The sequence below is a fragment of the Solanum verrucosum genome, unplaced genomic scaffold (genome assembly GCF_900185275.1).
Source record: "Solanum verrucosum unplaced genomic scaffold, falcon-dt-bn FXZP01000278.1, whole genome shotgun sequence".
NCBI classification, from domain to species: Eukaryota; Viridiplantae; Streptophyta; class Magnoliopsida; order Solanales; family Solanaceae; genus Solanum; species Solanum verrucosum.
In genome coordinates, this window is record NW_026020332.1 from 3,654,227 (window position 1) to 3,677,039 (window position 22,813).

General features: G+C 35.6%; 1 protein-coding gene and 1 pseudogene across 2 annotated transcripts; both read left to right on the forward strand.

The window, feature by feature from the left end:
* Positions 1-7,490, forward strand: LOC125836398 (cathepsin B-like protease 3; annotated as a pseudogene). The gene is made up of 13 exons (XR_007443454.1): positions 1-175; positions 480-651; positions 4,263-4,290; positions 4,349-4,444; positions 4,531-4,611; positions 4,727-4,883; positions 4,990-4,994; positions 5,095-5,169; positions 5,252-5,377; positions 5,508-5,726; positions 6,580-6,693; positions 6,780-6,815; positions 7,094-7,490. The product of XR_007443454.1 is annotated as a cathepsin B-like protease 3 (transcript).
* Positions 7,491-9,188: 1,698 nt separating this feature from the next.
* Positions 9,189-21,488, forward strand: LOC125836216 (exocyst complex component EXO84C). The gene is made up of 7 exons (XM_049515333.1): positions 9,189-9,361; positions 11,464-11,558; positions 13,034-14,078; positions 15,060-15,575; positions 15,814-16,002; positions 20,846-20,982; positions 21,067-21,488. Exons 1-7 carry the CDS (start codon positions 9,260-9,262, stop codon positions 21,311-21,313), a joined length of 2,331 nt encoding a protein of 776 aa, XP_049371290.1. The 5' UTR covers positions 9,189-9,259; the 3' UTR covers positions 21,314-21,488.
* The last annotated feature ends 1,325 nt before the right edge of the window (positions 21,489-22,813 follow it).

Genomic DNA, 22,813 nt, shown 5'->3' on the forward strand with positions numbered 1-22,813 from the left:
ATGTCGATTATTCTTATTTTGAGTAACACGGGAAGAAAAAGAAAGAGGAAAGGATTTGGTGGGTGTATTCAGGAAGGGGTGGGGGAGATATTTTTTTTCGTTATCGCCGGAGAAATCGATGGTGAATGGCGATGGCGGAGTGACAGAGAAGAAGACGAAGGAGAAAGGGCAATGGGTTAGATGGGGTGGGGGGCTAGGTGGGAGTGGGGGAGAATTTTTTTTTGTCAATTTAATTTTCTATATTATTAAAGGCTGAAAATTATTTTTTATTTTTCAAAATTAAAATTATGGGCCATATGCCGCGTGTCCTAATTTTATTTGTGATTTTGTCAAGATAATGTGTGTAAATTACACGCACAATATTTTTAATGCTAGTTGTCATTTTATGTTCAATAGATAAATATTTGTTAATATTAAAGTGTCTAATAGGTAAGAATTTCAATTGAGGTGTCTAAATGAATTATGCGGACAACTTTAAGGGATCGCAGATGACTTAAGCCAAGCTCTATCTCTCCGTGATGACATGATGGATACTTCAAGATCAGAAAGAGGAACAAATGAGTGTGGCATTGAACTTAGTGTGGTTGCAGGATTGCCTTCAGCAAGAAATTTGAATGTAGAACTTGATGATGCTTTCCTTGATGCCTCAATGTAAATTGCTATTTAATTAGTTTCAGTTTGACACGGAATTTTAAAAAATATTTTTTTTTTTAAAAAATATTGTGGTCTTAAATCAAAGACATGTAATATGATAAAATATTATTTAATTTTGTAATCATAAACATGTCACATGATAAGTTAGCATTAAAGAGTTACTACAACTTTACTAAGAAAGGTGTTTGTTGAGTAAGACCAACTTTTGAGCCCAAGCCCCCTGATATAGAGATATTGTAGTATACTACTAGGGATAACTTGTGCTCTTATTCTTGAGTCAAAAGTAGGGAAGAGACACTCAATCAAGCGATAGGGGCAGAGACTTTACTTCGCTAGGACGGAGTAGCTGTCGATTGAGGATTGACCAAGGGCCCTTTTTTCTTTTATAAGGGAAGAGATGATTGGGCGCTTGAGTGTTTTTTTCTCGTATTTATTAGGATTTTTCTTGAGTTTGAAATAAGGAGCAAGAAAGAAAAAGTAGCAGTTACGACTTATGCGTTAACACACCCCTTTTCTTGTCAGAGTGTTATTGTGCAATCTTAAAAAATTATTCTTTTCAAAATGAATTAAAAAATAATAAGACGGATAAGTTAAAACGGATGAAGTAATAAATAAGTTTGGGGACTTAGCTAGGAGCTGAAAACAGTGGGCATGCCTGCCATGCCATCCCATCAAATCCAATACCATACTAGTTGTCCACACGCCACTTTAAGTTACATAATTTTCTATTAAAACTTTGGCCTAAAGTCACTCGTATAAATAGAAAAGATAAGATGTTTATTAAGATTATAACATATGAATATAATTATGTAACTTTGAGTCATGTATTTAGTAGTTTAATCATGAACATAATATAAAAAATTAATTTATTTGTGGTGTAAATTGTTTTTAATAAGAAATTGATTGAGTGATTTTATTGATATAAAGACCTAAATTGAGTGATTTTATTGATACAAAATAAATATTAGTGACTTTGCTAGATAAAATTCTAAAGTTGAGTGACATTTTAAGATATTAACTCATGAATAGATATAAGTATATAATATATATTAAGTTATTATATTAAAATCTAAATATTGTATTAGTAAGAACTTTTATTTCTCAATGTAAACTAAACTAATCTAGTACCTTTCCAACATATTATTACTAAATTCTTTTAATAATATTATATTTTTCTATTCAAGTTGGAAAGATATACGTATATATCCATAAGACCCATTACGTTATCTTTCATATTTATTTATTTCATAAAAAAACAAGAATTGAAATTACGGCCAATTCTTCCAAATAATGGTAAACAAACAAGTGGATAGTTCATTTCAAATTAAAAATAACTTGAGGGATTTTTATTTTAATATTTTTTTTACAAACAGATGATAAGAGATAAAAATGATGAATTAAATAATGACATGTGTAATTTAAATCTAAAAATGTTTTTTAAAAATGAAATTCTAAAAAATAACTATTTTAGTCTATTTTAAAAAAAAACTAACTAAAAAATTATAAACGATTTTTCTAAAAAAAGCCACCTACACACCCACGCCACCAGTCCTCTTCGTCAAATCATGTACTATCATGTTCCCCGACGGTATCGTGATCACAATGAGTAAGCCTTGCCTCTTTGCCCCAAGTAGTATGACATGGTTGCGCACCCAAGCTAAAAATTAATTCCCCTTTCAACCGAATAACATCAAAAGTATTCACTCATTCCATTCATTTTCTTTCCATTACTAATCATTTATTACAATTATATGAAAAATAGTTAACTTTTACCGGAAAAAAATGTTATCTTCATTAAAAAAATGGAGTTATGCCGGAAAATATGAAACTTAGGTCTATGTAATAACTAAAAAATAAAAGAAGGAAAAAATCAAAAAGAGTTGGAGAGAGTGAGAGAAAGAATGAGAGAGGTGGAAGGGGTGTGGGTGAAGGAGATTATGAAAAGAGGGGGTGGGGGGAAGAAGACGACTTTTCTTCTTCTTTTTTCATTTCTTTTTGTTAATTAATTTTAAAAAATATTAGCAGTATAAGTTGGAAAATAAATAAAAAATAAAAAATCAATTGTTTAACGCGTTTAAGGAGGGTGGAACACACTTTTTTAGTCATGTCAACATTTTGTGTTTAATAGAAATGACTTTTGAATAAATAAGATAACAATAGGCACAAACCTTAATTGAAGTGTTTAAGTGAAATATGCGAGATACATTTGAGTGGCTTGTGGATCACTTAGGCCTTACCTTTAAAATGACAAAATTAGTACACTCTTATATCCAATAAAAAAATTACACGTGTTCCTCAACTAAACATTTTCCAGACCTAGGGACTGAACATTAATTAATCCAATTATTTAATTCAAAATATCTTAGAAGGGAGCAATAATATAATCTTATTTTTAATACGTCAAGAAAGAGGGCCAATAATTCATTCATCTTTTTCCTGTATCTATAAATATAAATATATATTTTCTGGAGTTCCTTCATTTTTAAACCACCATTGCAGAACCCCAAAAATATGAAGCACATAACCATTTTTTTTGCTTTTGGTTGCTTTTAATTCCCACAGTGTGGAAAGGGGGAGGGGGATGGATGGTGTAATGGTATTTTGTGTATATGGTTTTTCACATACCATAAACTTTAAAGGTGTATATGAATGAAGCGCCAATAGATGATAATCTACCACAGTAGATATTTTCATATTTCTAAGATTACATAAAGGTAGAAAGATGTTTCTTAGCAAGTAATTGTTCAATTTGAATCAATTGCCCAGGTCCTAACTCCTAAGAAAGTAATTGTCTAATTAAACCATGCGGAGACAAATCCTAGTTTGCCATGAGCTTCTGCAAGGCCACTGTTTATTCTGTGCTGGTTCATATTCACACTTTAAGTTCCTTGATTATAAAATGTTGAGTGGGAATTGTCAAATGGTACCAGAGCCTGAACTTGATGCTATCTTGCTCTTAACTTATTTATATTTGGATGCTGATGAATAATTTGTGAGTGGTAAGGGACAGGCGTAAACATTCAGACTTAGCACATATAGTTGCATCTATTGTCTATTGCCAAACGCAGAAAATGAAAACATTTGTTTTTATATTTACAACTAACTTTTTAATATGATGTACCAAATCAATTTATCAACTTAGGTCGAAGTAAATATAGTTTTCTTTCCAGTCCTAGTTCTCTTGCAGCTAAATGCATGCAAAACAATATACACTTGCAGTACAAGTGTAGATTTTGCAACAATGGTTGTGTGTGTTTCACGAGTAGAAGAAAGAAAAAAGTATATGGGTCAAATTAATGAGAAAATTCATGGCATGTTATGACTGGAAATTAAAGAAAACTAGAAATGCGAAACAGCATTTTGCTGCTATGTTGAGTTTGTAAGTGGGAAATTGAAGACTTCACCTCCAGACTTCCCCCATTTTGCTAAGAAATAGAAAAGGGGAAATGGTGGAGGAGAAGCGTTGCTGCTTGAGCCAAAATTACATGGTCGAGTTCTTAATCTCTTTCATATTCTCAATGTTGCTTTCGACATTACAGCGGCTAGGATGTTAGGGATTCAATTTAAGAGCATTTAGAAGTTGACAGTCTGAATTGTGGATGTTTTAGGTCCAATTATTGCGAAAGCTTAGTCTTGGTTGGTTAAAGTACCATATGCTGAAGCCTATACCCGAAGTTATTTAATCTTCCTATAGTCCATTGTTGAATACATAATTTCTTTTTTGAACGGCAAGCAGGTTGTTGCAGAAAATCCAATATCCCAAGCTAAAGCGGAATCTGCAATCCTTCAGGTATGATTTCCTTCATCATAGAGAAGATATGTCATTGTACTCTGATCAAACTAAAGGTCACAGATTCTTTTTGAATGGTCGTACAGGACTCAATCGTTAAACAGGTTAATGAAAATGAAAAAGCTGGATGGAGAGCTGCACTGAACCCTCAATTCTTGAATTTCACGGTGAGATTTCCATAAAGCTGTATATTTGTTTTGGACAAACTTAGGTGCACTTTCTTTGTGCAATGCCACATCCTTCAGCTCTCCTTTTATGAGTGCATGTACCCTTCATTCACAGGTTTCCCAATTTAAGCGCCTTCTTGGAGTTAAGCCCACAAGAAAGGGTGATTTGAAGGGTATCCCTATTTTAACTCATCCAGAACTTTTGAAGTTACCCCAAGAGTTTGATGCACGAGTGGCTTGGCCTCAGTGTAGCACTATTGGGAGAATTCTTGGTTAGTTTCTTCTCTTTTGTCCTTGGTTTAGTGCTGTAGTTCTATAGAATGGTGCTAATGCTTTCCATCTTTTGATGTCATGCACCGGTACTGTTTTGCGACGCAGATCAGGTGATTTGTCTTGGTTCTAATTTCACTCATTTGTCTTTCCTCCTGAATTTGCAAATTGCTCTTTCCTGGTATTCTAACAATCTGATCGTTTGTATTTCAGGGACATTGTGGTTCTTGTTGGGCTTTTGGTGCTGCTGAGTCGTTGTCTGATCGTTTCTGTATTCATTATGGCTTGGTAAATTCATTCCTTCATGCAGAAACTTCCAAGTTTATTCTAGTTATGGTTGCTAATGATTCAATTTTTATGTGTGAGGCAGAATATCTCTCTGTCAGCAAATGATATCGTAGCATGCTGTGGCTATTTATGTGGGGATGGTTGTGATGGTGGATATCCATTAGAAGCTTAGAAATACTTTGTTCGCAAGGGTGTGGTCACTGAAGAGGTATACTGTTTTGTTATACACTTATTGTACTTCAGAGGGATCACATCTTTCAGATATTGTGGGATTCTTATACCGATCTGAAAAAAGATTGTGGATCATTATGCTCGACTAATAAAATTTTTCCTGTCAGTGTGACCCTTACTTTGATAATAAGGGATGTTCCCACCCTGGATGTGAACCTACATATCGCACTCCACAGTGCAAGAGGAAGTGTGTTAAAGAGAATCTACTCTGGAATAAATCCAAGCATTTTGGCGTCAATGCATACCTGATCAACTCCGATCCGTACAGTATCATGACAGAAGTTTACAAGAATGGACCAGTTGAGGTTTCTTTTACTGTTTACGAGGTAAGAATGATTGAGGAAGAGAGTAAAGTTCTGATCCTGAATTTTTGGGTACAATTTATAGTATATGATATGAAGTTGAATGTTGCATGAACCTGATAAACAACAACAATAACAACTATGCCTTAATCCGACACAACAATCGAACAGCAGTTCTCTATCTACCCCGTGATATTGTTAACCTTGGACGGCTTATTTCACGCTAACTCTAATGAACTTTGAGAAACTTTAGTTAAATATTACAAAATACCCTTTTCTAATTTTTAAAATATGATTCCCTTACAAATCATATGTGAGGACAATAATAATGCTTGGCTGAATTAATTAGCAAAATATAATTGGAATTACTTTCTTTTGATGGTTAACTGTCAAATAATTGTTGGTAATCTGTTCGACAGAGTTCAAAATAATTGTTGATCACCAACTCTACCCTTCTGAATTCTAGTGTTACCATCTACTATGTTTGTGGAAATATTGTGCCAATTAGTGATCTGTAGAGGTTTATGTTCCAGGATAATTATGTCCATGACAGTAATGAAGTACCAGTTAGAAAGTCCAATGATCTGCTTAAATGCATCTAAAGGTCATTGTTTAGACGCACTAATTTCTCAGTCTGGAAATATTTGTGCCATTTGTGCATAATTGTACTGTTTGTCAATTGGTGCATACTTAAGTAGTAGACCGCTTATTTTGTTCTTGCATTTACCCTCAGCATGGTGTCCTTGTGAATGCATCCTCTTTTCTGGTGAAATTGAAATTTGCCGCTTGGATTAGTTTCTTTACTCTTTCTGTTATCTTCTCCTATTTTTACCTGTGACCTCCCTGTACTGAATGACAAACTGTTTCTCGAGCACAGGATTTCGCTCACTACAAGTCTGGAGTTTACAAACACACAAATGGTGAGGAAATGGGAGGCCATGCTGTTAAGCTCATTGGATGGGGAACCTCTGAGGATGGAGAGGACTATTGGGTTTGTTGACATCTTCTAATTGTGCCATTATGATCTTCAAATCATTTCGTCCTTTCTAAATTTGATCATCTTTTTTGGCTTTGCAGCTCCTTGCCAATCAATGGAACAGAGGCTGGGGTGACGTATGTCTTGATCCAACCCTTTTTCTTTAAACATTTTACTTGATCAAAGATAGTTCCTCCTTCTACGAGAATATTAGAAGTTGTTGAACCATTGGTTTACCCTTTCTTAATAGGATTTTACACACTTGATTCATAATGTTCAACATCTGTCGCTAATACTTTTGTACATGTGCATTCTTGGGTGATTGCATCTTTCCTACTTCTTGAACATGTGCTAATTAAGCAGCGTGTACATCCTTATGATGTTCTTCTCAAATGTATATGTGTCTTCATGGCAGGATGGCTACTTCAAGATCAGAAGAGGAACAAACGAGTGTGGCATTGAAGAAGAAGTGGTTGCAGGAATGCCTTCACCCAAAAACCTGAACGTGGAACTTGATGTCTCTGATGCTTTCCTCGACGCCTCAATGTGATTGCTAATTCTTCAACTAAACACTAAATAGGATTCGAGTTTCTGAAGACTTGGGGAATAATAACATTTTAAGTTTCATATTCTTCCCCTCTTAAGTTATCTGCAACATTTGTAATCTGCAATTGTTCCACAATCTTATCTATCTTTAGAAGTGTTTTTCTTATCTGTTATGTATTTCTTCACAAATACTCTGTCAATCTTGACAACGTTAAAAACATTATCATATATTGTACTTGATATTATCAATGAAATGTACTTAGACTGTTGTTGTCGTTGTTGTGATCAAACTTGCGCTTCATGTGAAGTTCTCTCTTTTTACTGTTTACGTTACCAAAACTTTATTGGATAAATAGAATAAATTGCACCTAAGTGTACAGGACTTTTTGTTATTACATCAAACTTTTATATTTTATAAAAACACCTATTTTTATTTATTTATAGTTTTGGACTAAAGTTCATTTCTAGTTTGTTAGTACAAAATTTATGCTGTTATATACATATTTTATAGTACAATTTTTATCTGAACGTGTTTTCCAAAGTCATTTTCAATTACAAATAGTAATAGTAATTTTTCGTATAGAAATCAATGATATTTCCCTTTTGTTTTCTTTCTCTTTATTCAAATTCATATTAATTATATTCGTTGTCATGAATTCTCAAGGAACATTTTGACTTTTTTATTTTTCTTTGTCAATCTTTTTTTTTTTTGGAAAATGAATGATAATACAAGTTAGGAAAAAAAAAACATAGATACACAATTTAAGATATCATAATCTCTGAAACTTCCTATCAGTTAAAAAATATTACAAAAATTTCCCTTTCACATACATCCCTATCCCTTCTCGAATTCATCCATGCCCTCTCGGATATATCCATATCCTCTCGAATACATTCATATCCGCTCTCGAATACATCCCTCATGTTAAGTAATGTATCATGTGCATTGTATCGCATAACAAATAATGTATTTGAGAGCATTGAAAAATCCAGAGATTTTTGTAATTGGGGAAACTTTTGAGATAAGATGTAATTAGCTCCAAATATATGAGATTTGTGTATTTTATACTACTCCATCCATTCCTATTTATATGTCACCAATCTAGATTTTACGTCCCTTAAAAAGAAGGAGAATCTTTGCATATAACCACTCAAAAATAGTTTAATTATGCTTCATAACTATAGTTTGCTAATTATGATTCACACCTACATGTTATAGGGAGGAGAGAGGTGAGCAAAAAGGCAGAGAGTGGAGAGAGGTGAATTGTATTTGTATATATGTAACTACTATGTATATTTATCAATGATTGTATTTGTATATCTGCATACATTTTGAATTCGTATACAATTGAATTGAGTTAAACCATTTGTATTTGTATATCCAATCTCTCTCTCTCTCGCTTTATACAAACACAAATTATACATTTGTATTTGCATAATTTGTGTTTGTATAAAGCGAGAGAGAGAAAGGCAAAAGAGAATTGGGTAGAGAAACTTTTGTATTTGTATAATTATAAGTGTATAGGGTGGAGAGATATGCATTTGTATATCCAGTCTCTCTCGCTTTATACAAATACAAACCAAATTATACATTTGTGTTTGTATAAAGTGAAAAAGAGATTGAGAGAAGAAAATCGAGAGAGAGATTGACAGGGAGAGGCGAGAGAGAGGAAGAGATGAGAGATGCGAGAGAGAGGAGTGTAATTATAGCTAGAAGTAAGTTTTGAATTATAATTAATGCAAACTAGATCTATGTTAACTAATTAACTAGTATATATTTGCTTAATCGTGTAATTTTCCCTAAAATAAAACGAGGTAAGTACCATTGTATCTATATTTAGTAATCAAATTTTTAATAAGTGAACACATAAATTAATTTATTTTGATTAATTAAATTGGATAAATCATTTAATTTAAAGGCAATTTTTTTTTTCGAACTGTCCAATTACAAGGCGAAGTCCACTGAACTGTGTCTCTTCATTTTTCCCATTTTCATAGCTGCAAAAGCGGAAAGTCTACTGGTTGGAAGGCCAAAATGAGGATGGAAAGCAGTGAAGAAGAAGATGATTTCCCATGTATTGAAAGTGTTACTCCTCAGTCCAAGATAGACTCAATTTACCAGTCCAAGACTGAAAAGGTACTATCTTTTGCATTTTCTCTACGTTCTTTTCACCCACATTTTGTTTCATTAACTCAGAAAATAGCGTGATAGCAAATTCAACTGCTCTTATTTGTTGTTGGGGTTTGATCAATTTTTGGAATCAAGTTTGGAACTTTTCATCTGGATGTTCTTTATTTTTGGAGTTGTAGTTCAATTTCGTTTGCTGGGTTTTAGCTTCAAGTGCTGGAAGTAAAATTTTTGGTACTAGATGAAATGTGGAAGTGTGTTTGTTCATTACTTGAAGTTTGATCTGTTTTCTGAGCTAAATTTGTGAGTTTTTCTAGGTGGGATTTTTTTTTTTTGGGAATTTTTATTTAGTTTGGTTTCTTGAGGTATCCCTTTTTACAGTAAAAGAAACAAACCTAGTTTTACATGCGGAAGAGACACTAAGCTTTAGTTCTTCCATGTTGTGAATAGTTAAGTGGATGTTCCTTATTTTGGGAGTTCAAATGCAACTGGTTTCCTAAGTTATTATTTCAAGTGCTGGGAGTAAAATGTTAGTGCTTTGGTGAAAGTATTTGGCATAGGTCTTCCTGAAGTGTGTCTGCCTTAAACTTGGTTATATGCTAGGAAACACATATCATGCAGGAACAAGAGCTAGTTTCTTTTGTTCATGAATTTTTGTTGGTGACGATGCGTGTGATTTTTGAGGGAGAACTGGGCTTAAAACTTGCTACAATTGTTGTTTTTTCTGTTCTGCATGACTTGTTCTTGGATCTGATTATTGGAAGTAGGGAAGCTATCTGTTTCATCTATATGTGGATGGATAATAGTATTTATGAGCTACATAGAGTAGTTGAATTAATCATGTGTGATGGGGCTGTTAAGCATTTTTGGATGTTAGTTAATTATGTATAGCTTCTCTATGCATCGAAGATGCTCTTCCATATAACAGGGGATTTTTTTGCTTTAGACTAGTAAAATTTCCACATCTATGTACTAGTTTACTGATGTATTAATGTGCCAGTAGTGCCTTCTTTCATTTTATTAATGTTGATTCAGTAAATTTCTTCAAATCATCTTCCTAGTGGATAATACTTAGTGTAATCTCACTGATATAGTTTGACATGAATCTTGACAATTTGAGTACATTTATGAGGACGTTATCTAGAAATGAGTATATTTACGAGGACTTTGAATTCAGAATACTGTCTGTTCTTGGTCTTGACCAGAATAATTCCAAACTGTAGTTGAGAGTTAAAATCAGCAAATGTAGTGGATCATACCAGAATGTTGCAACCAGCCTTAGGGTAAAGGATAAAATAGGGAGAATGGTTGGCGATGTGGTGAGTAGACGTGAGGAATTATGATCAAATAAGAGGAGTTGGAAAAGAAGGCAAGGGAGTTTTAAAAACCTGCTTTGTTAACAAGTGCAAGGTAAAATTAGTTTTTTCCCAAATAAAAGATTTTAGGAAGAAAGCTAATGGATGCCCCTTTTTGTTCATAAGGGGATGACCTAGAGGTTGTGTCATGGGAGTAACAACCTAGAAATCTCATGTCCAAATCCCACTACAATACTTGGTGTGAGCCTATATACTCCAGCCTTGGTGGGCAGAATTTCCTTGACAACATGTCCTGATGCTAACACTAACCATATCCATAAAGAATATATTATTGGACATACAAAATAATTGCTTATTTTATTGTAGGTAGACTAAGGTTCCTGTATTTGAGCTTCTCTTGTATTTATCTTCAACCAATTCAATAAGAGTTCTTCCCTATTTATCTTTGATAACATCCCTTAACTTTTTGTGGAGATATGTTGGCTGCAATAATCGAACTTGATTTCTGTTATGTCGATATTAGGAATTCTGTATACCATGAATAGATAGGAAACAATTGGAAGTACGAACATCTGTAAGTGCTTGTTATGTGCCAAACTATTACCTTTTTTTATTTCCCAAAAATGCATACCCAATTTCTTTTAAGTGCTTGTTCCGTTTCTTTTTGGTTAATTTTTCAATATATCACAGATAAAAGTAGTCTTCATCTTTCCCACTATTTTTGGAGTGCTTGCTGATTTTGCCAGTTTTTGTCTTTCTTATGAGTTCCCCAGTTTATTGTTCTGAGTTGTGCAGGGAATTAGGAAAATCTGTTTTGAGCTTTTGGATTTGAAGGATGCGGTGGAGAACCTGTGTGGTAATACTCGAACAAAGTGCCTGGCCTTCTTGAGGTATTGGCTGATGAAACTCTTTTACTAGACCAAAAGAAAGTGGAAGAGAATTTTGTTCAATGCTACATTTTCATAAACATTTTTCCTGCTTTTTCTATGGAAACTGTTGTTACCAGTCTGTTAAAAACTTAAATTTCTAAGGGCACAATGGCAAAACTTAAATGAGAAAATGTGTATCATTGACAAATACAGGTTCTACTACCTCAAAGAGATGTGATATAATTTGTACAGAAGGTGGCATCCCTTCACAGCTAGGAGACCATGAGAACTATCTGGTAGTCTATGTATTTGGACTCATACTAAAGTCTGATGTTGAGTTCATGTCGATAGCAAATGGACACATGTCCTATTTCTAGAAGAACCAAAATTCAACCCAACTGTGTCCACTTTTTATGAGTTGCCTCTTGATGTTCTAGTCTCTGATACTGAGAATCCTTCCTCAGAACTGTAGACGGAACCCAACGTGTCTTTCCATCTATATGGTTGTGGTGGGAGGGGGGGTGCGGCTTCGGTTGTGGGGAAATGGTAAGAAGTAGAAAGGTTTGGAGAGACACATCCTTTAAACAGTTGGTTTATAAGCACAGCATTATAAGATATCTAATATTTATCTGGAAAAGTGCAATTTATCCCCTGTTTTATGCTTCCTTTTTTGGGTACCCTTCTATATTATCTGATTGCTTTTTGTTTGTTATATTTTTTAAAAAAACATTCAAAGAAGGATAATAAGAGTTAATTTAACAGAATAGCAGTCAGATTTATTAAAATATAATGGTTCCATTATCTATTTGATCAGAAGTCCTAACATCAATACTGAACGCTTTACGTGCATAATCAGGTAGAGGAACTGAAAGCAGAGATAGCATGTGATAAAGGGACGACTTGCTCTTGCATCTTTTTGTGAAATAGGAGAATAATCATCATCACATTGCTCTTCTTATATTCCTAATTATTATATGAGAGCTTTTTTATTGGAGAAGGCTACAAGACATAGTTCCTTATCGACAAAAACATGAGAGATGAAAAAACACATTGAAAGAAAGTTTATTGACTGTTCAACTTACTATCTCTAGATAAAAAGGTAGATGGTGTTAATAATCTCCATAAATTTAGCTAGACCGATTACTTGCATCTAGTCTTTTTGAACTTTGCATATCCAGATGTTCTTTTTGTCATTACTGCCTACTTTTTGCATCAGGCTGCTTTATGTAGTTTTTTGTACCTATCACCTTCAGTTTAATCTCCTGATCTATGTTAAGTGTCCTTCATTCGCCTTGATGTACCCATGCCAAACGGGTGCAACTTGGATATGGGTCCTTTGTGCAAATTCTTTAAAGTATACTGGATTATTGGCCAAATCATAGACACATTGGATACTTATATACACTCTTATCACACAACCTTAAATGAACTCATGTAATGGTACGTGACCCCTCTATGTGCAAAGGTCAACTTCTAATCTGTTATTGTCATTGTAGATTGTCTGAGGAAGTTGTGGAAACAGAACACGAGCTCAATGAGCTTAGAAAGCATATATCCGCACAGGGTATTCTTGTTCAAGATCTCATGAATGGTGTATGCAGAGAATTGGATGAATGGAGCCGAACTAGTGGTGATGTCCAAGAAGCTAATGAAAGTTCTCAAAGCTCTGATTATGGTGATACTTTCATGAATGACATGGAAGATGAAAACATGTTATTTTTGGAGAATATTGACGTTCTTCTGGCTGAGCACAAGATTGAGGAGGTAATAGAGGCAATAGATGCTAAAGAAAGAAGTCATCCTGAGCTGAAAAGTTCAGGAGACACTTCATCTACTGAACCATCATCTTTTAAATCTGCTTTGTCTAAAAGAAAAAAGATGCTCGAGAATCAGCTGGTTGAGATCACTGAACGACCTTCAATTGGCATTGTTGAACTTAAGAAAGCCTTGTCTGCTTTGCTCAAGCTTGGAAAAGGTTCTTTGGCACATCAGCTACTTGTTAATTCGTACAGATCTCGTCTTCGGAAAAGTATTGAGGCTTTCCTTCCCCTTTGTCCCTGTTATCCCGAGACTTACTCAGCCACACTGTCTAACCTTGTATTCTCTACCATTTCTTTGACTACTAAGGAATCTGGTGCAATGTTTGGTGACAATCCTGTTTATAGCAACAGAATTATCCAGTGGGCAGAAAGGGAAATTGAATACTTTGTGCGGTTGGTTAAAGAACACGCACCGCCTTCTGATGGAGCTCCTGCTTTACATGCAGCAAGTGTTTGTGTTCAAGCCAGTCTTAACCACTGTAATGCCTTGGAGAAACAGGGCCTTAAACTGTCAAAATTACTCTTGGTGCTTTTGCACCCATATATGGAAGAAGTCCTCGAGTTGAACTATATACGAGCCAGGAAAGCGGTTCTTGATTTTGCTTCAAGTGATGAAGGGAAACCATTGTCACCTCGGTTTGCATCTCCTTTATCTACATTTGCAACTACATCTGATACTTTGCTTGTTGAAAGTGGAATGAGATTCATATATATAGTCAAAGTAAGGTCTTAATCCTTATTTATTAATGTTTGGTTATCTGATTGCTCAAGTGTTATTACTGTATCCCTCAAACTTCAAATGACTTTGATTCATGAAGTGCACAGTGCAGATTTAAATCCCCCCTTTTCTTTTTTTTTATAATAAATTCCCCTCGATAAAGACCTCCCTCACCTTGTTATAGTTGTTATGCAAGTTCTTTTACATAACTTGGCTTATAGGTGTGCAAGTATTCTTGCAAGAACTCTAACCATTTATTTTTTTTGAAAATTGGTAATTCGGCAAGAACTCTAACCAATTTGTAACCTATAATGTTGTTTTTGATAGACCTCTATGATTGGCCTTTCTAGACACAACTGAATCTGTTGAGAGACTGGAAGATTATATCTAGATACTTTATTCTCTTCTCTCTTGCTCTGCATCCTCCACACACATGCGCACACACTTGTATATTCAACTACCAGATTCATTAGCAGAAATAGAAAGAACCTTGGGGGTTAAAGTGTGCCTCCTTGGTCCAAGAAAAGAAATATTTCTTGAGCAGAAAATAGTATAAAAACATGAAAGTGCCACTCCGTCAAAGGACCTTTTCTGCTTTGCCAATGAAGAAGGAGAAAAAGAAGCTGTCTTGTATGTAACACACTTATTGCTGCATATTCAGCATGGTGGCATAACTACCATTTACAATAGTGCAGTATATGAATATGTGTGTCTGCGTGTGTATATTACATAAATGCACTGTTCTCTTTCTGCTGGATTCTGCTAGCTGCAATTTTAGGACAACCTTCAATGCGGTGCCACTTAAATAGATGTCTCAAGTAGTTGTCGTTGCTCAAGTAGGAGCACCCATAGATGTTTGAGATTGCTATGAACTGCAACATGTAGAAAAAAAAAAGAGACAAGAACAATACCACTGCATCAGATGTCTGTTTCTTGTAATGATGGCTTAATAACAGTTTGATCCAACTTTGGCCTCCTCTGCAGGAAATAGTGGAGAAGCTCACCCAGTTAGTCATTCTACACTTTGGAGCTAACATATTGACCAGAATTTCACATCTTTTTGACAAGTATGTGGATTCATTGATTAAAGCCCTACCTGGTCTTTCCGAGGATGATAATCTCACTGAGCTGAAAGAACCTGTTCCTTTTAGAGCTGAAACAGACTCTCAGCAGCTTGCACTATTGGGAACTGCATTTACCATTGCTGAGGAACTATTGCCTATGGTTGTATCTAGAATTTGGAATGTTCTTAATGAAAGCAAGGAAGCGGGGTCTGAAAATATGATGCCTGCCGCAAACAATACCGTAGAACTCAAGGACTGGAGGCGTCAACTTCAGCATTCACTAGACAAACTCAGAGATAATTTCTGTCGACAATATGTTGTTAATTTCATATACTCAAGAGATGGTGATGCACGATTAGATGCTCAGATTTATTTGAGTGGTGTCGGACAAGATACAATTTGGGACACTGATCCGCTACCTTCATTGCCATTTCAGGTACTGTAATCCTTGTGTCCTAGTTTCCAAAACGATCCTTACTTATTGGTGCTATGAATAGCACACCCTAGTTAATTCTTTTACCTGTCTTAGTTTGTTCTCTTCTTTTCCCCATTCACAAAAAAGGGTCCAAGATTAATTAAGTTTTCCTTTTTGTGAATTGGGTGACTGAATGTGTAATATTCCTTTATCCAACCCTTTCATGTAACTAAAAGGTGATAAATCTTCAAACCTGTAGGCATTATTTGGTAAGCTGCAGCAATTAGCAACTGTGGCAGGAGATGTTCTTCTAGGAAGAGAGAAGATACAGAAGGTTTTGCTTGCCAGACTGACAGAGACTGTGGTAATGTGGTTGTCTGATGAACAAGAATTTTGGAGTGTTCTAGAGGATGATTCAGCTCCTCTGCAGCCGCTGGGTTTGCAGCAGGTATTTTGTTATATCTACTACCCTGTCTTTAGTTGTACTACTTGAATATAATAGAGTATTAGCACAATTTCATTTTACTTTTTCACCTTATCACCTGTTTTGCATGCTACCCGGATTTTCATTCAATTTGGGATAGTGTTTAGGAGCTGTTATAGCTTTGTTTAATTTTTTTTTTTTGAGAATTGATAAACATTGTATTCTTCAGCATTAAGGATATGCTGGGGACCTTTAGAAAATCAGAAAAGAACAAAAAGCATAATACTTACAAGGATCCTAAGAATTCTAAAAGTTGATCTGAATCCTCTAATCCTATCTCTTTACACAAAAAATATAGAGATACAATGCAAATTCCATTTAACCTTGTGAATGGAATTGGATATATCTTCAAAATTCATACTATTCCTCTCCTTCCACACTGTCCACCAAATGCAATGTGGTATCAAATTCCACCAGGTCTTCTGTCTCTTGCTACCTCCTCTCCTGATCCAACAACTAAGTAAATCAGGTGTATGTTCGAGCATAGTCCATTTCACTTCTGAAAAGTTGAGAAACATGGACCATATTTGTGCTGTGAAAGTACAGTGTAAGAATAGGTGACTGTTAGTTTCCCCTGTCTTCCCACATAAAGAGCACCACGGAAGTATGATCTTTCTTTTCTTCCTCAAGACTTCATGTGTCAAGCATGCCTTTCTAATGACCAACCAAGTAAAACATTTAACTTTTGTTGGTGCTACAGTCCTCTAGATATTTTTCGATGAGCTTCGGTATCTGCTACTTTGCGAGGTGCACTCCTTTTTATATGCCCTTCCAACTGTGAAGATCCCATCCTTGCTATGTGACCATCTAACAACATCATTGGCAGTATTGGTGCCTGCAAAATCCCCCATTTCCTCCAACAGTTTGGCTACTCTCTCTATTTCCCAATCATTTAGAAGTCTTCTGAAATAGAGATTCCAACCTTGTACTGTCCAACAATCACTGATCATTGCCTCAGAATTGGTGCACAAAATAAATAGATGACGAAACATGTCTTTTAGGGGGGTTTGTTTGATCCATACATCCCACCAGAATCTAGTTCTCTTTCCATCCCCCACCTTGATATGTAAATTTGCTTCTAACTTGGGCCATAAGTTTCTAATAGCTCTCCAAACCCCCGCTCCATAAGCATCCGTGCTTATGTTACTACACCAGAATCCATCCTCCCCATATTTACATTTAATCAAATCTTTCCACAAAGCTTGCCTCTCTTCAGTGTATCTCCACAACCATTTCATCAAAAGACTGTTGTTATGCTTCCTCAAATCTATGATGCCCAAGCCACCTTTATCTTTTCTATGCAAAACTGTCGCCCACTTGACCAAATTGTATCCTTTGTTCTCTATGCAACCATGCCAAAGGAAATCTCTCCTAAGTTTGTCCAATTTCTTAGCCACTTTTGCCGGTATAGTGAAAAGAGACATAACATATGTTGGGATAGAATCTAGAACAAAGTTGATAAGAATGTGTCTACCACCAAAAGAAATGTATTGAGCCTTCCATCTGGCTAGTCTTTTTTCAGTCTTCTCGACTATGCTGCCCCATATCTTCAAATCTTTGTGTGTATTACCTAGAGGCATACCCAAATAAGTTGTGGGCAATTTTCCCACTCCGCAGCCCAAAATGTCAGCTAGGCTTTGGATGTTTGTCACATCCTCAATAGGATATATACTGCTCTTTCCCCAGTTAACTTTCAAACCTGTACAAGCTTCAAAAAACAACAAAATTAGTTTGATGAATCTAAATTGCTCCTCCTGTGGCTCACAGAAAATCACGGTGTCATCTGTATAAAGTAGATGGCAAATCTCTTTAATATCACCATTGTTTCCACTAATCTGGAAACCTCTAATCCACCTGTTTTGAGTAGCAATCCTTATCAAACTATCAAATCCCTCCATTACGAGGATAAATAAAAAGGGTGAAAGAGGATCACCCTGCCTGATTCCCCTTCCTGAAGAGAAAAAACCCACCGGTTCTCCATTTACAAGAATGGAGAATCTCACAGTGCTTATGCAAAATTTTATCCATCCCACCCATCTTTCTCCAAAACCCATTTGTCTCAAGGTGTTTTGTAGGAAACCCCAATTTACATGATCGTATGCTTTTTCAATGTCCAGCTTGCACATTACCCTTGGAATGTTTCCTTTCAATCTGGAGTCAACACACTCACTTGCAATGAGAGCTGCATCCATTATTTGTCTTCCTTTAATAAATGCCATTTGGTTTTTGTTGACAAGCTTATCAATCACTCTTTTCAGCCTTTCTGCCAGTAGTTTTGCTATCACCTTGTAAACTCCAGTAATCAGACTTATTGGTCTGAAGTCTTTTAGTTCAGCAGCACTGGCTTTCTTGGGGATGAGTGCTACAAAAGTAGCATTAAAGCTCTTCTTAGTAATCTGTCTAGCATGGAATTCTTGTATAGCCTTTATAATATTCTCTTTTAGGATCTCCCAGAAAGACAAGTAAAAGGACATGGGGAAACCATCAGGTCCAGGTGCTTTCTCCATGGCACAAAGCTTTAAGCAGCCTAAGATCTCGTCCTCCTCAAAAGGACCCTCTAGTTCTATCTGCTCCTCCACACTAATGGTTGTGATCCCTTGTAATTGTAGCTCAGGCCTTCACTCCTCTGGTTCTGTGTACAAATTTTGGTAGAAGCTTTTGATGGTCTCTTTAATGACAGAGAGGTCATTAGTATTGCATCCATCCACCAGTAGAGACTCAATGGAACTATACCTTTTATGAGAAGTAGTTACTCTGTGAAAAAACTTAGTATTTTTATCCCCCTGCTTTAGCCACTGGATTCTTGATCTTTGCCTCCATCTTATTTCTTCATTCTTAGCTACTTGCTCATAAGTGATAGCCAAATTTGTTTTTTTGTTGGATCTCCTCCTCTGTGAGCACCCTTTGTTCCTGTACAGCTTCCCATTTGGCTAGCTCCTCCATAATCTCCTCCTTTTGTGCTTTACAATTATTTCTATTATTCTTACTCCATTCCTTCATCTTTCCTTTCAAAAGTTTCAGCTTTTCTGCCAAAACAAAACTTTGGGTTCCAGTTATTACAAAAGATTGCCACCATAATTTCACCTCTTCCTTGAATCCTTCTACTCTCATCCACCAATTTTCGAATTTGAAGTAGGACTTCTTGAAATTCAGATTCCCACATGTCAGTAGGATTGGGTTGTGGTCAGATCCCAACTTTGGCATTGTGGATTGCTTGATAAAAGTGAACTGCTCCTCCCATTGTGAGCTATAGAGAAATCTATCAATTCTGGAAGCTGTTTGGTGTCCTTCCCCTCTTCTCCAGGTGTAAGACCCTCCAAATAAAAGAGGGTCTATTAATTCCAATTCATCAATGCATTCAGAAAATTCAGTCATAGCACCATTAATCCTAGGGCAATTGGATCTTTTTGCCGGGTATCTAATAATATTGAAGTTCCCCCCTACTACCCAAGGACCTTCACACAGACTTCTCATAGCACCCAGCTTACTCCACAGTTCTCTCCTCTCTATTTTCTTGCACTTAGCATAAACTGCTGTCAGAAACCAGGAAAATTCTTGATTCTGGTTTGAAAATTTACAAGAAATGCATTGTGATCCTGCTTCCACCAGAACCCCCTCTCATATTCTTTTATCCCACATAATTAAAATACCTCCACTAGACCCTTGTGCCTCTACATGAAGTTCACTCAACCATCTGTTGTTCCAAATGCTGTGAATTAAACTACTAATATTGTCCGTTAGTTTAGTCTCCAAAAGAATATAGACATTTGCCCCCCATTGATTAATCAAGTTTCTGACTAAATCCCTCTTCCCTTTGTTGTTTAACCTCCTTACATTCCAAGAAATTATTTTTACCATCATTGTTCCACAATTGATAATCTCCTCCCTCTACTCCTAGGCTCCTCCTCTTTGAATTTCATATTGAAAATGAGATTCCTCAACTCTTTAGGCACTGATTGGTTGGTTGTGTTGCTATTATTGTCTCTGTTGCATTGTTCCTCCCCTATGGTTTTTTGCCCCATTCTACTTATTAATGAGAAGAATTCTCTTTCATATCCCTCTGTACACACCCCAAATATTTGGCTTAATTTGACTAAATTTATGTGAAATCTCAGCGTTGCTTGAGACTCAAAACCCTCCTCAGATATACTGTCATCAATTGCTAAGGGCCTGGGTTCGTGCAAAAACTCCATCTGCTCTCCCGGCAATTCCATCGACTCATCACCTTCAAAACTTTCCACCTCCATGTTGTGTATCTCCTTACCCCTTGTCTTGTCATTCTTAGAGGAGTTCACGATCTGCATTGAGTCCTTTGGCATGCGTAAAAATTCTCCTCCCATCTGCAACAGAATATATTGTATAGCTCTATTGCAGATTAAAGGTCAAAACTGTTTAGAAATTCCTGGATGGACAATTTAAAAGGATACATAGTTGGGCATAGGACGGCCGTTTGTGTGCTACCTCTTTCTAAAAGTAACTCTCCGGGTATCTGGGTGTTTGAAAATAAGGGTATCTTGTTCCTTGTCATAAGAAAGAAAATGAAGGTATCTTATTACTTCCTCAGCCCAATCGGCATAAGATGTTAATTGGTTTTAGAGTTTAAGAGCTTAAGGTATTTTCTCATTAGCCGTTAACTTGATGAAATTCCAAAAAGATACCTTAGTCTTTGACCGGACTAAGTCATACTAACATTCATTTGCGATATTCAACGTGAAATGCTCTCTTGTTAAGCAAATATTTTGATGTTCTATATTTGAGTTATGATAAAACCCTCTTTGCATCTTGATATCAACTTTTTGTTTGACAGTTAATTCTTGACATGCACTTCACTGTTGAAATTGCACGATTCGCGGGTTATCCATCAAGGCACGTGCATCAAATATCATCAGACATAATTGCACGTGCAGTCAGGACGTTTTCTGCCAGGGGCATAGATCCACAAAGGTATATATACCTCATTCACCTATCTTGCTACTTTTCATCTTCTTTATGTGTGAGCCTCATTAATGAAAGTGTCTTTCTTATCAGTGCCCTACCCGAGGACGAATGGTTCACCGAAACTGCTAAAGGAGCCATAAACAAGCTTCTCCTAGGTGGTTCTGGATCAGATACATCTGAGATTGATGATGAACACATCATTATGCATGATGAAGGGATGTCGGACTCTGATGGATCACCTTCTTCCCTGTCAAGTGCAGATAGTTCTGAGTCATTTGCCTCAGCAGAAATGGGTGATTTGGATAGCCCTGTGTATTTATCTGATCCTGAGAGTTAAACAATACTGTCTAGTTACTTCAAGTGAATTATTGCATTTAGAAGTTGTATCTGTTGCAAGTACATGTGTTTGGTTCTGTTGTATCCAAATAGTAGCTAATGTTATCAATTAATTATGGAGTAGTAGGCATTAAAGGGTTATTTGCTGCAAGATTCTGTTATGAAGAATTAGCTAGTTCCTTTTACAACACTCTATTACTTTTTCGTATTTGTTTAGATTATATATAAGATACTTTTGGACAAGAGATGAGATTTTCACAAACGAAACTTAAAAAATAAAAAAATAAAGCACAAAAAATGTTAAAGAGAGATTCAATGTCTAGTATATATAGCATGGCTTCACCACTGCTCTTGGGATGATAGCTCTGCTTACCAAACGAAAAAAAAAAAAGGTAAGAAAATCACTTATGTGTAATAAAACATTTTCTATCGTACAAACCACACCCTAACATTGCTTTTCTGTTTCAAATTGAAGTGGGCTATAAACAATATTTCTTCCGTCTAAATTTATGAATTAGTTTGCTATGGCATAAAGTTTAAGAAAGAATTTTTTTTTTTGAAATTTGTGTTCTAAAATAAGTTATAGCAAACATAAACATATGAACTTTAAACAATTATACAAATTACATTATATAAATTATATTATACAAAATCTGAAAACTACACGTTTATACAAACTTTAAAAAGTTATACACAAAAAGATTGAAGGTATATGATGACAAAACTGAAAAACCAAAGGAAATCATTGTCATATACAAATACAAACCATCGTATACAAATACAAATCATACAAAGAATTGTTAGTTGCGAATTATACATATACAAACGTGACTAATTATACAAACTCGAAGTCAACCCATGTAATCAATGGTTAATGTTAATCGCGAGTGATAATTATAACAAACTATAGTCATGATTAGCAATTAAATAGTATAAATTTGCTTAACTGCAGAGTGGTTGGGTCCAAAAGTGCCCCACCGAAGCCCATGTAGACAAAAGAAATCCAGAAAAAAAAAGGAAAGTGAGGAATCGGTGTTCATCCATCACCCTAGCAGCAACCTCACTTCCGATCTCTATCTTCAACACAAACACAAATTTTTGAATTTGAGCGACTCACTTCTTCAACACAAAAGTCGCTGAATGGAAGCATTTAAGGCTTGAAAAGTCCCCTCCTCACCCTTTGTTTCTTTATCCTCGAGCTCAGAAAAGCACTGCATAAGGATCTAGAGCATCAGGTAAGCCTACATTTCAAGAGAATTGCTTCAGCAGAAATGCTTTGTTCTTCATAGGTCGTTTGCGCTACCTGTGTTTTCAGTGAAGCTTGGATAGTGTATTGTGTCATGACTTTGAAATCTATTTTGACACCTTGTAACTCTCATGTTTGGATAATCGCCTTGGCCCTCTGTGGTAACAGTATGAAATTGTTTGTTGTTAATACCTGCAATGAAGATATGGTTCAGTCAAAAAATCAGCTAACATATTCCCTTCTCTGTGTACCTGT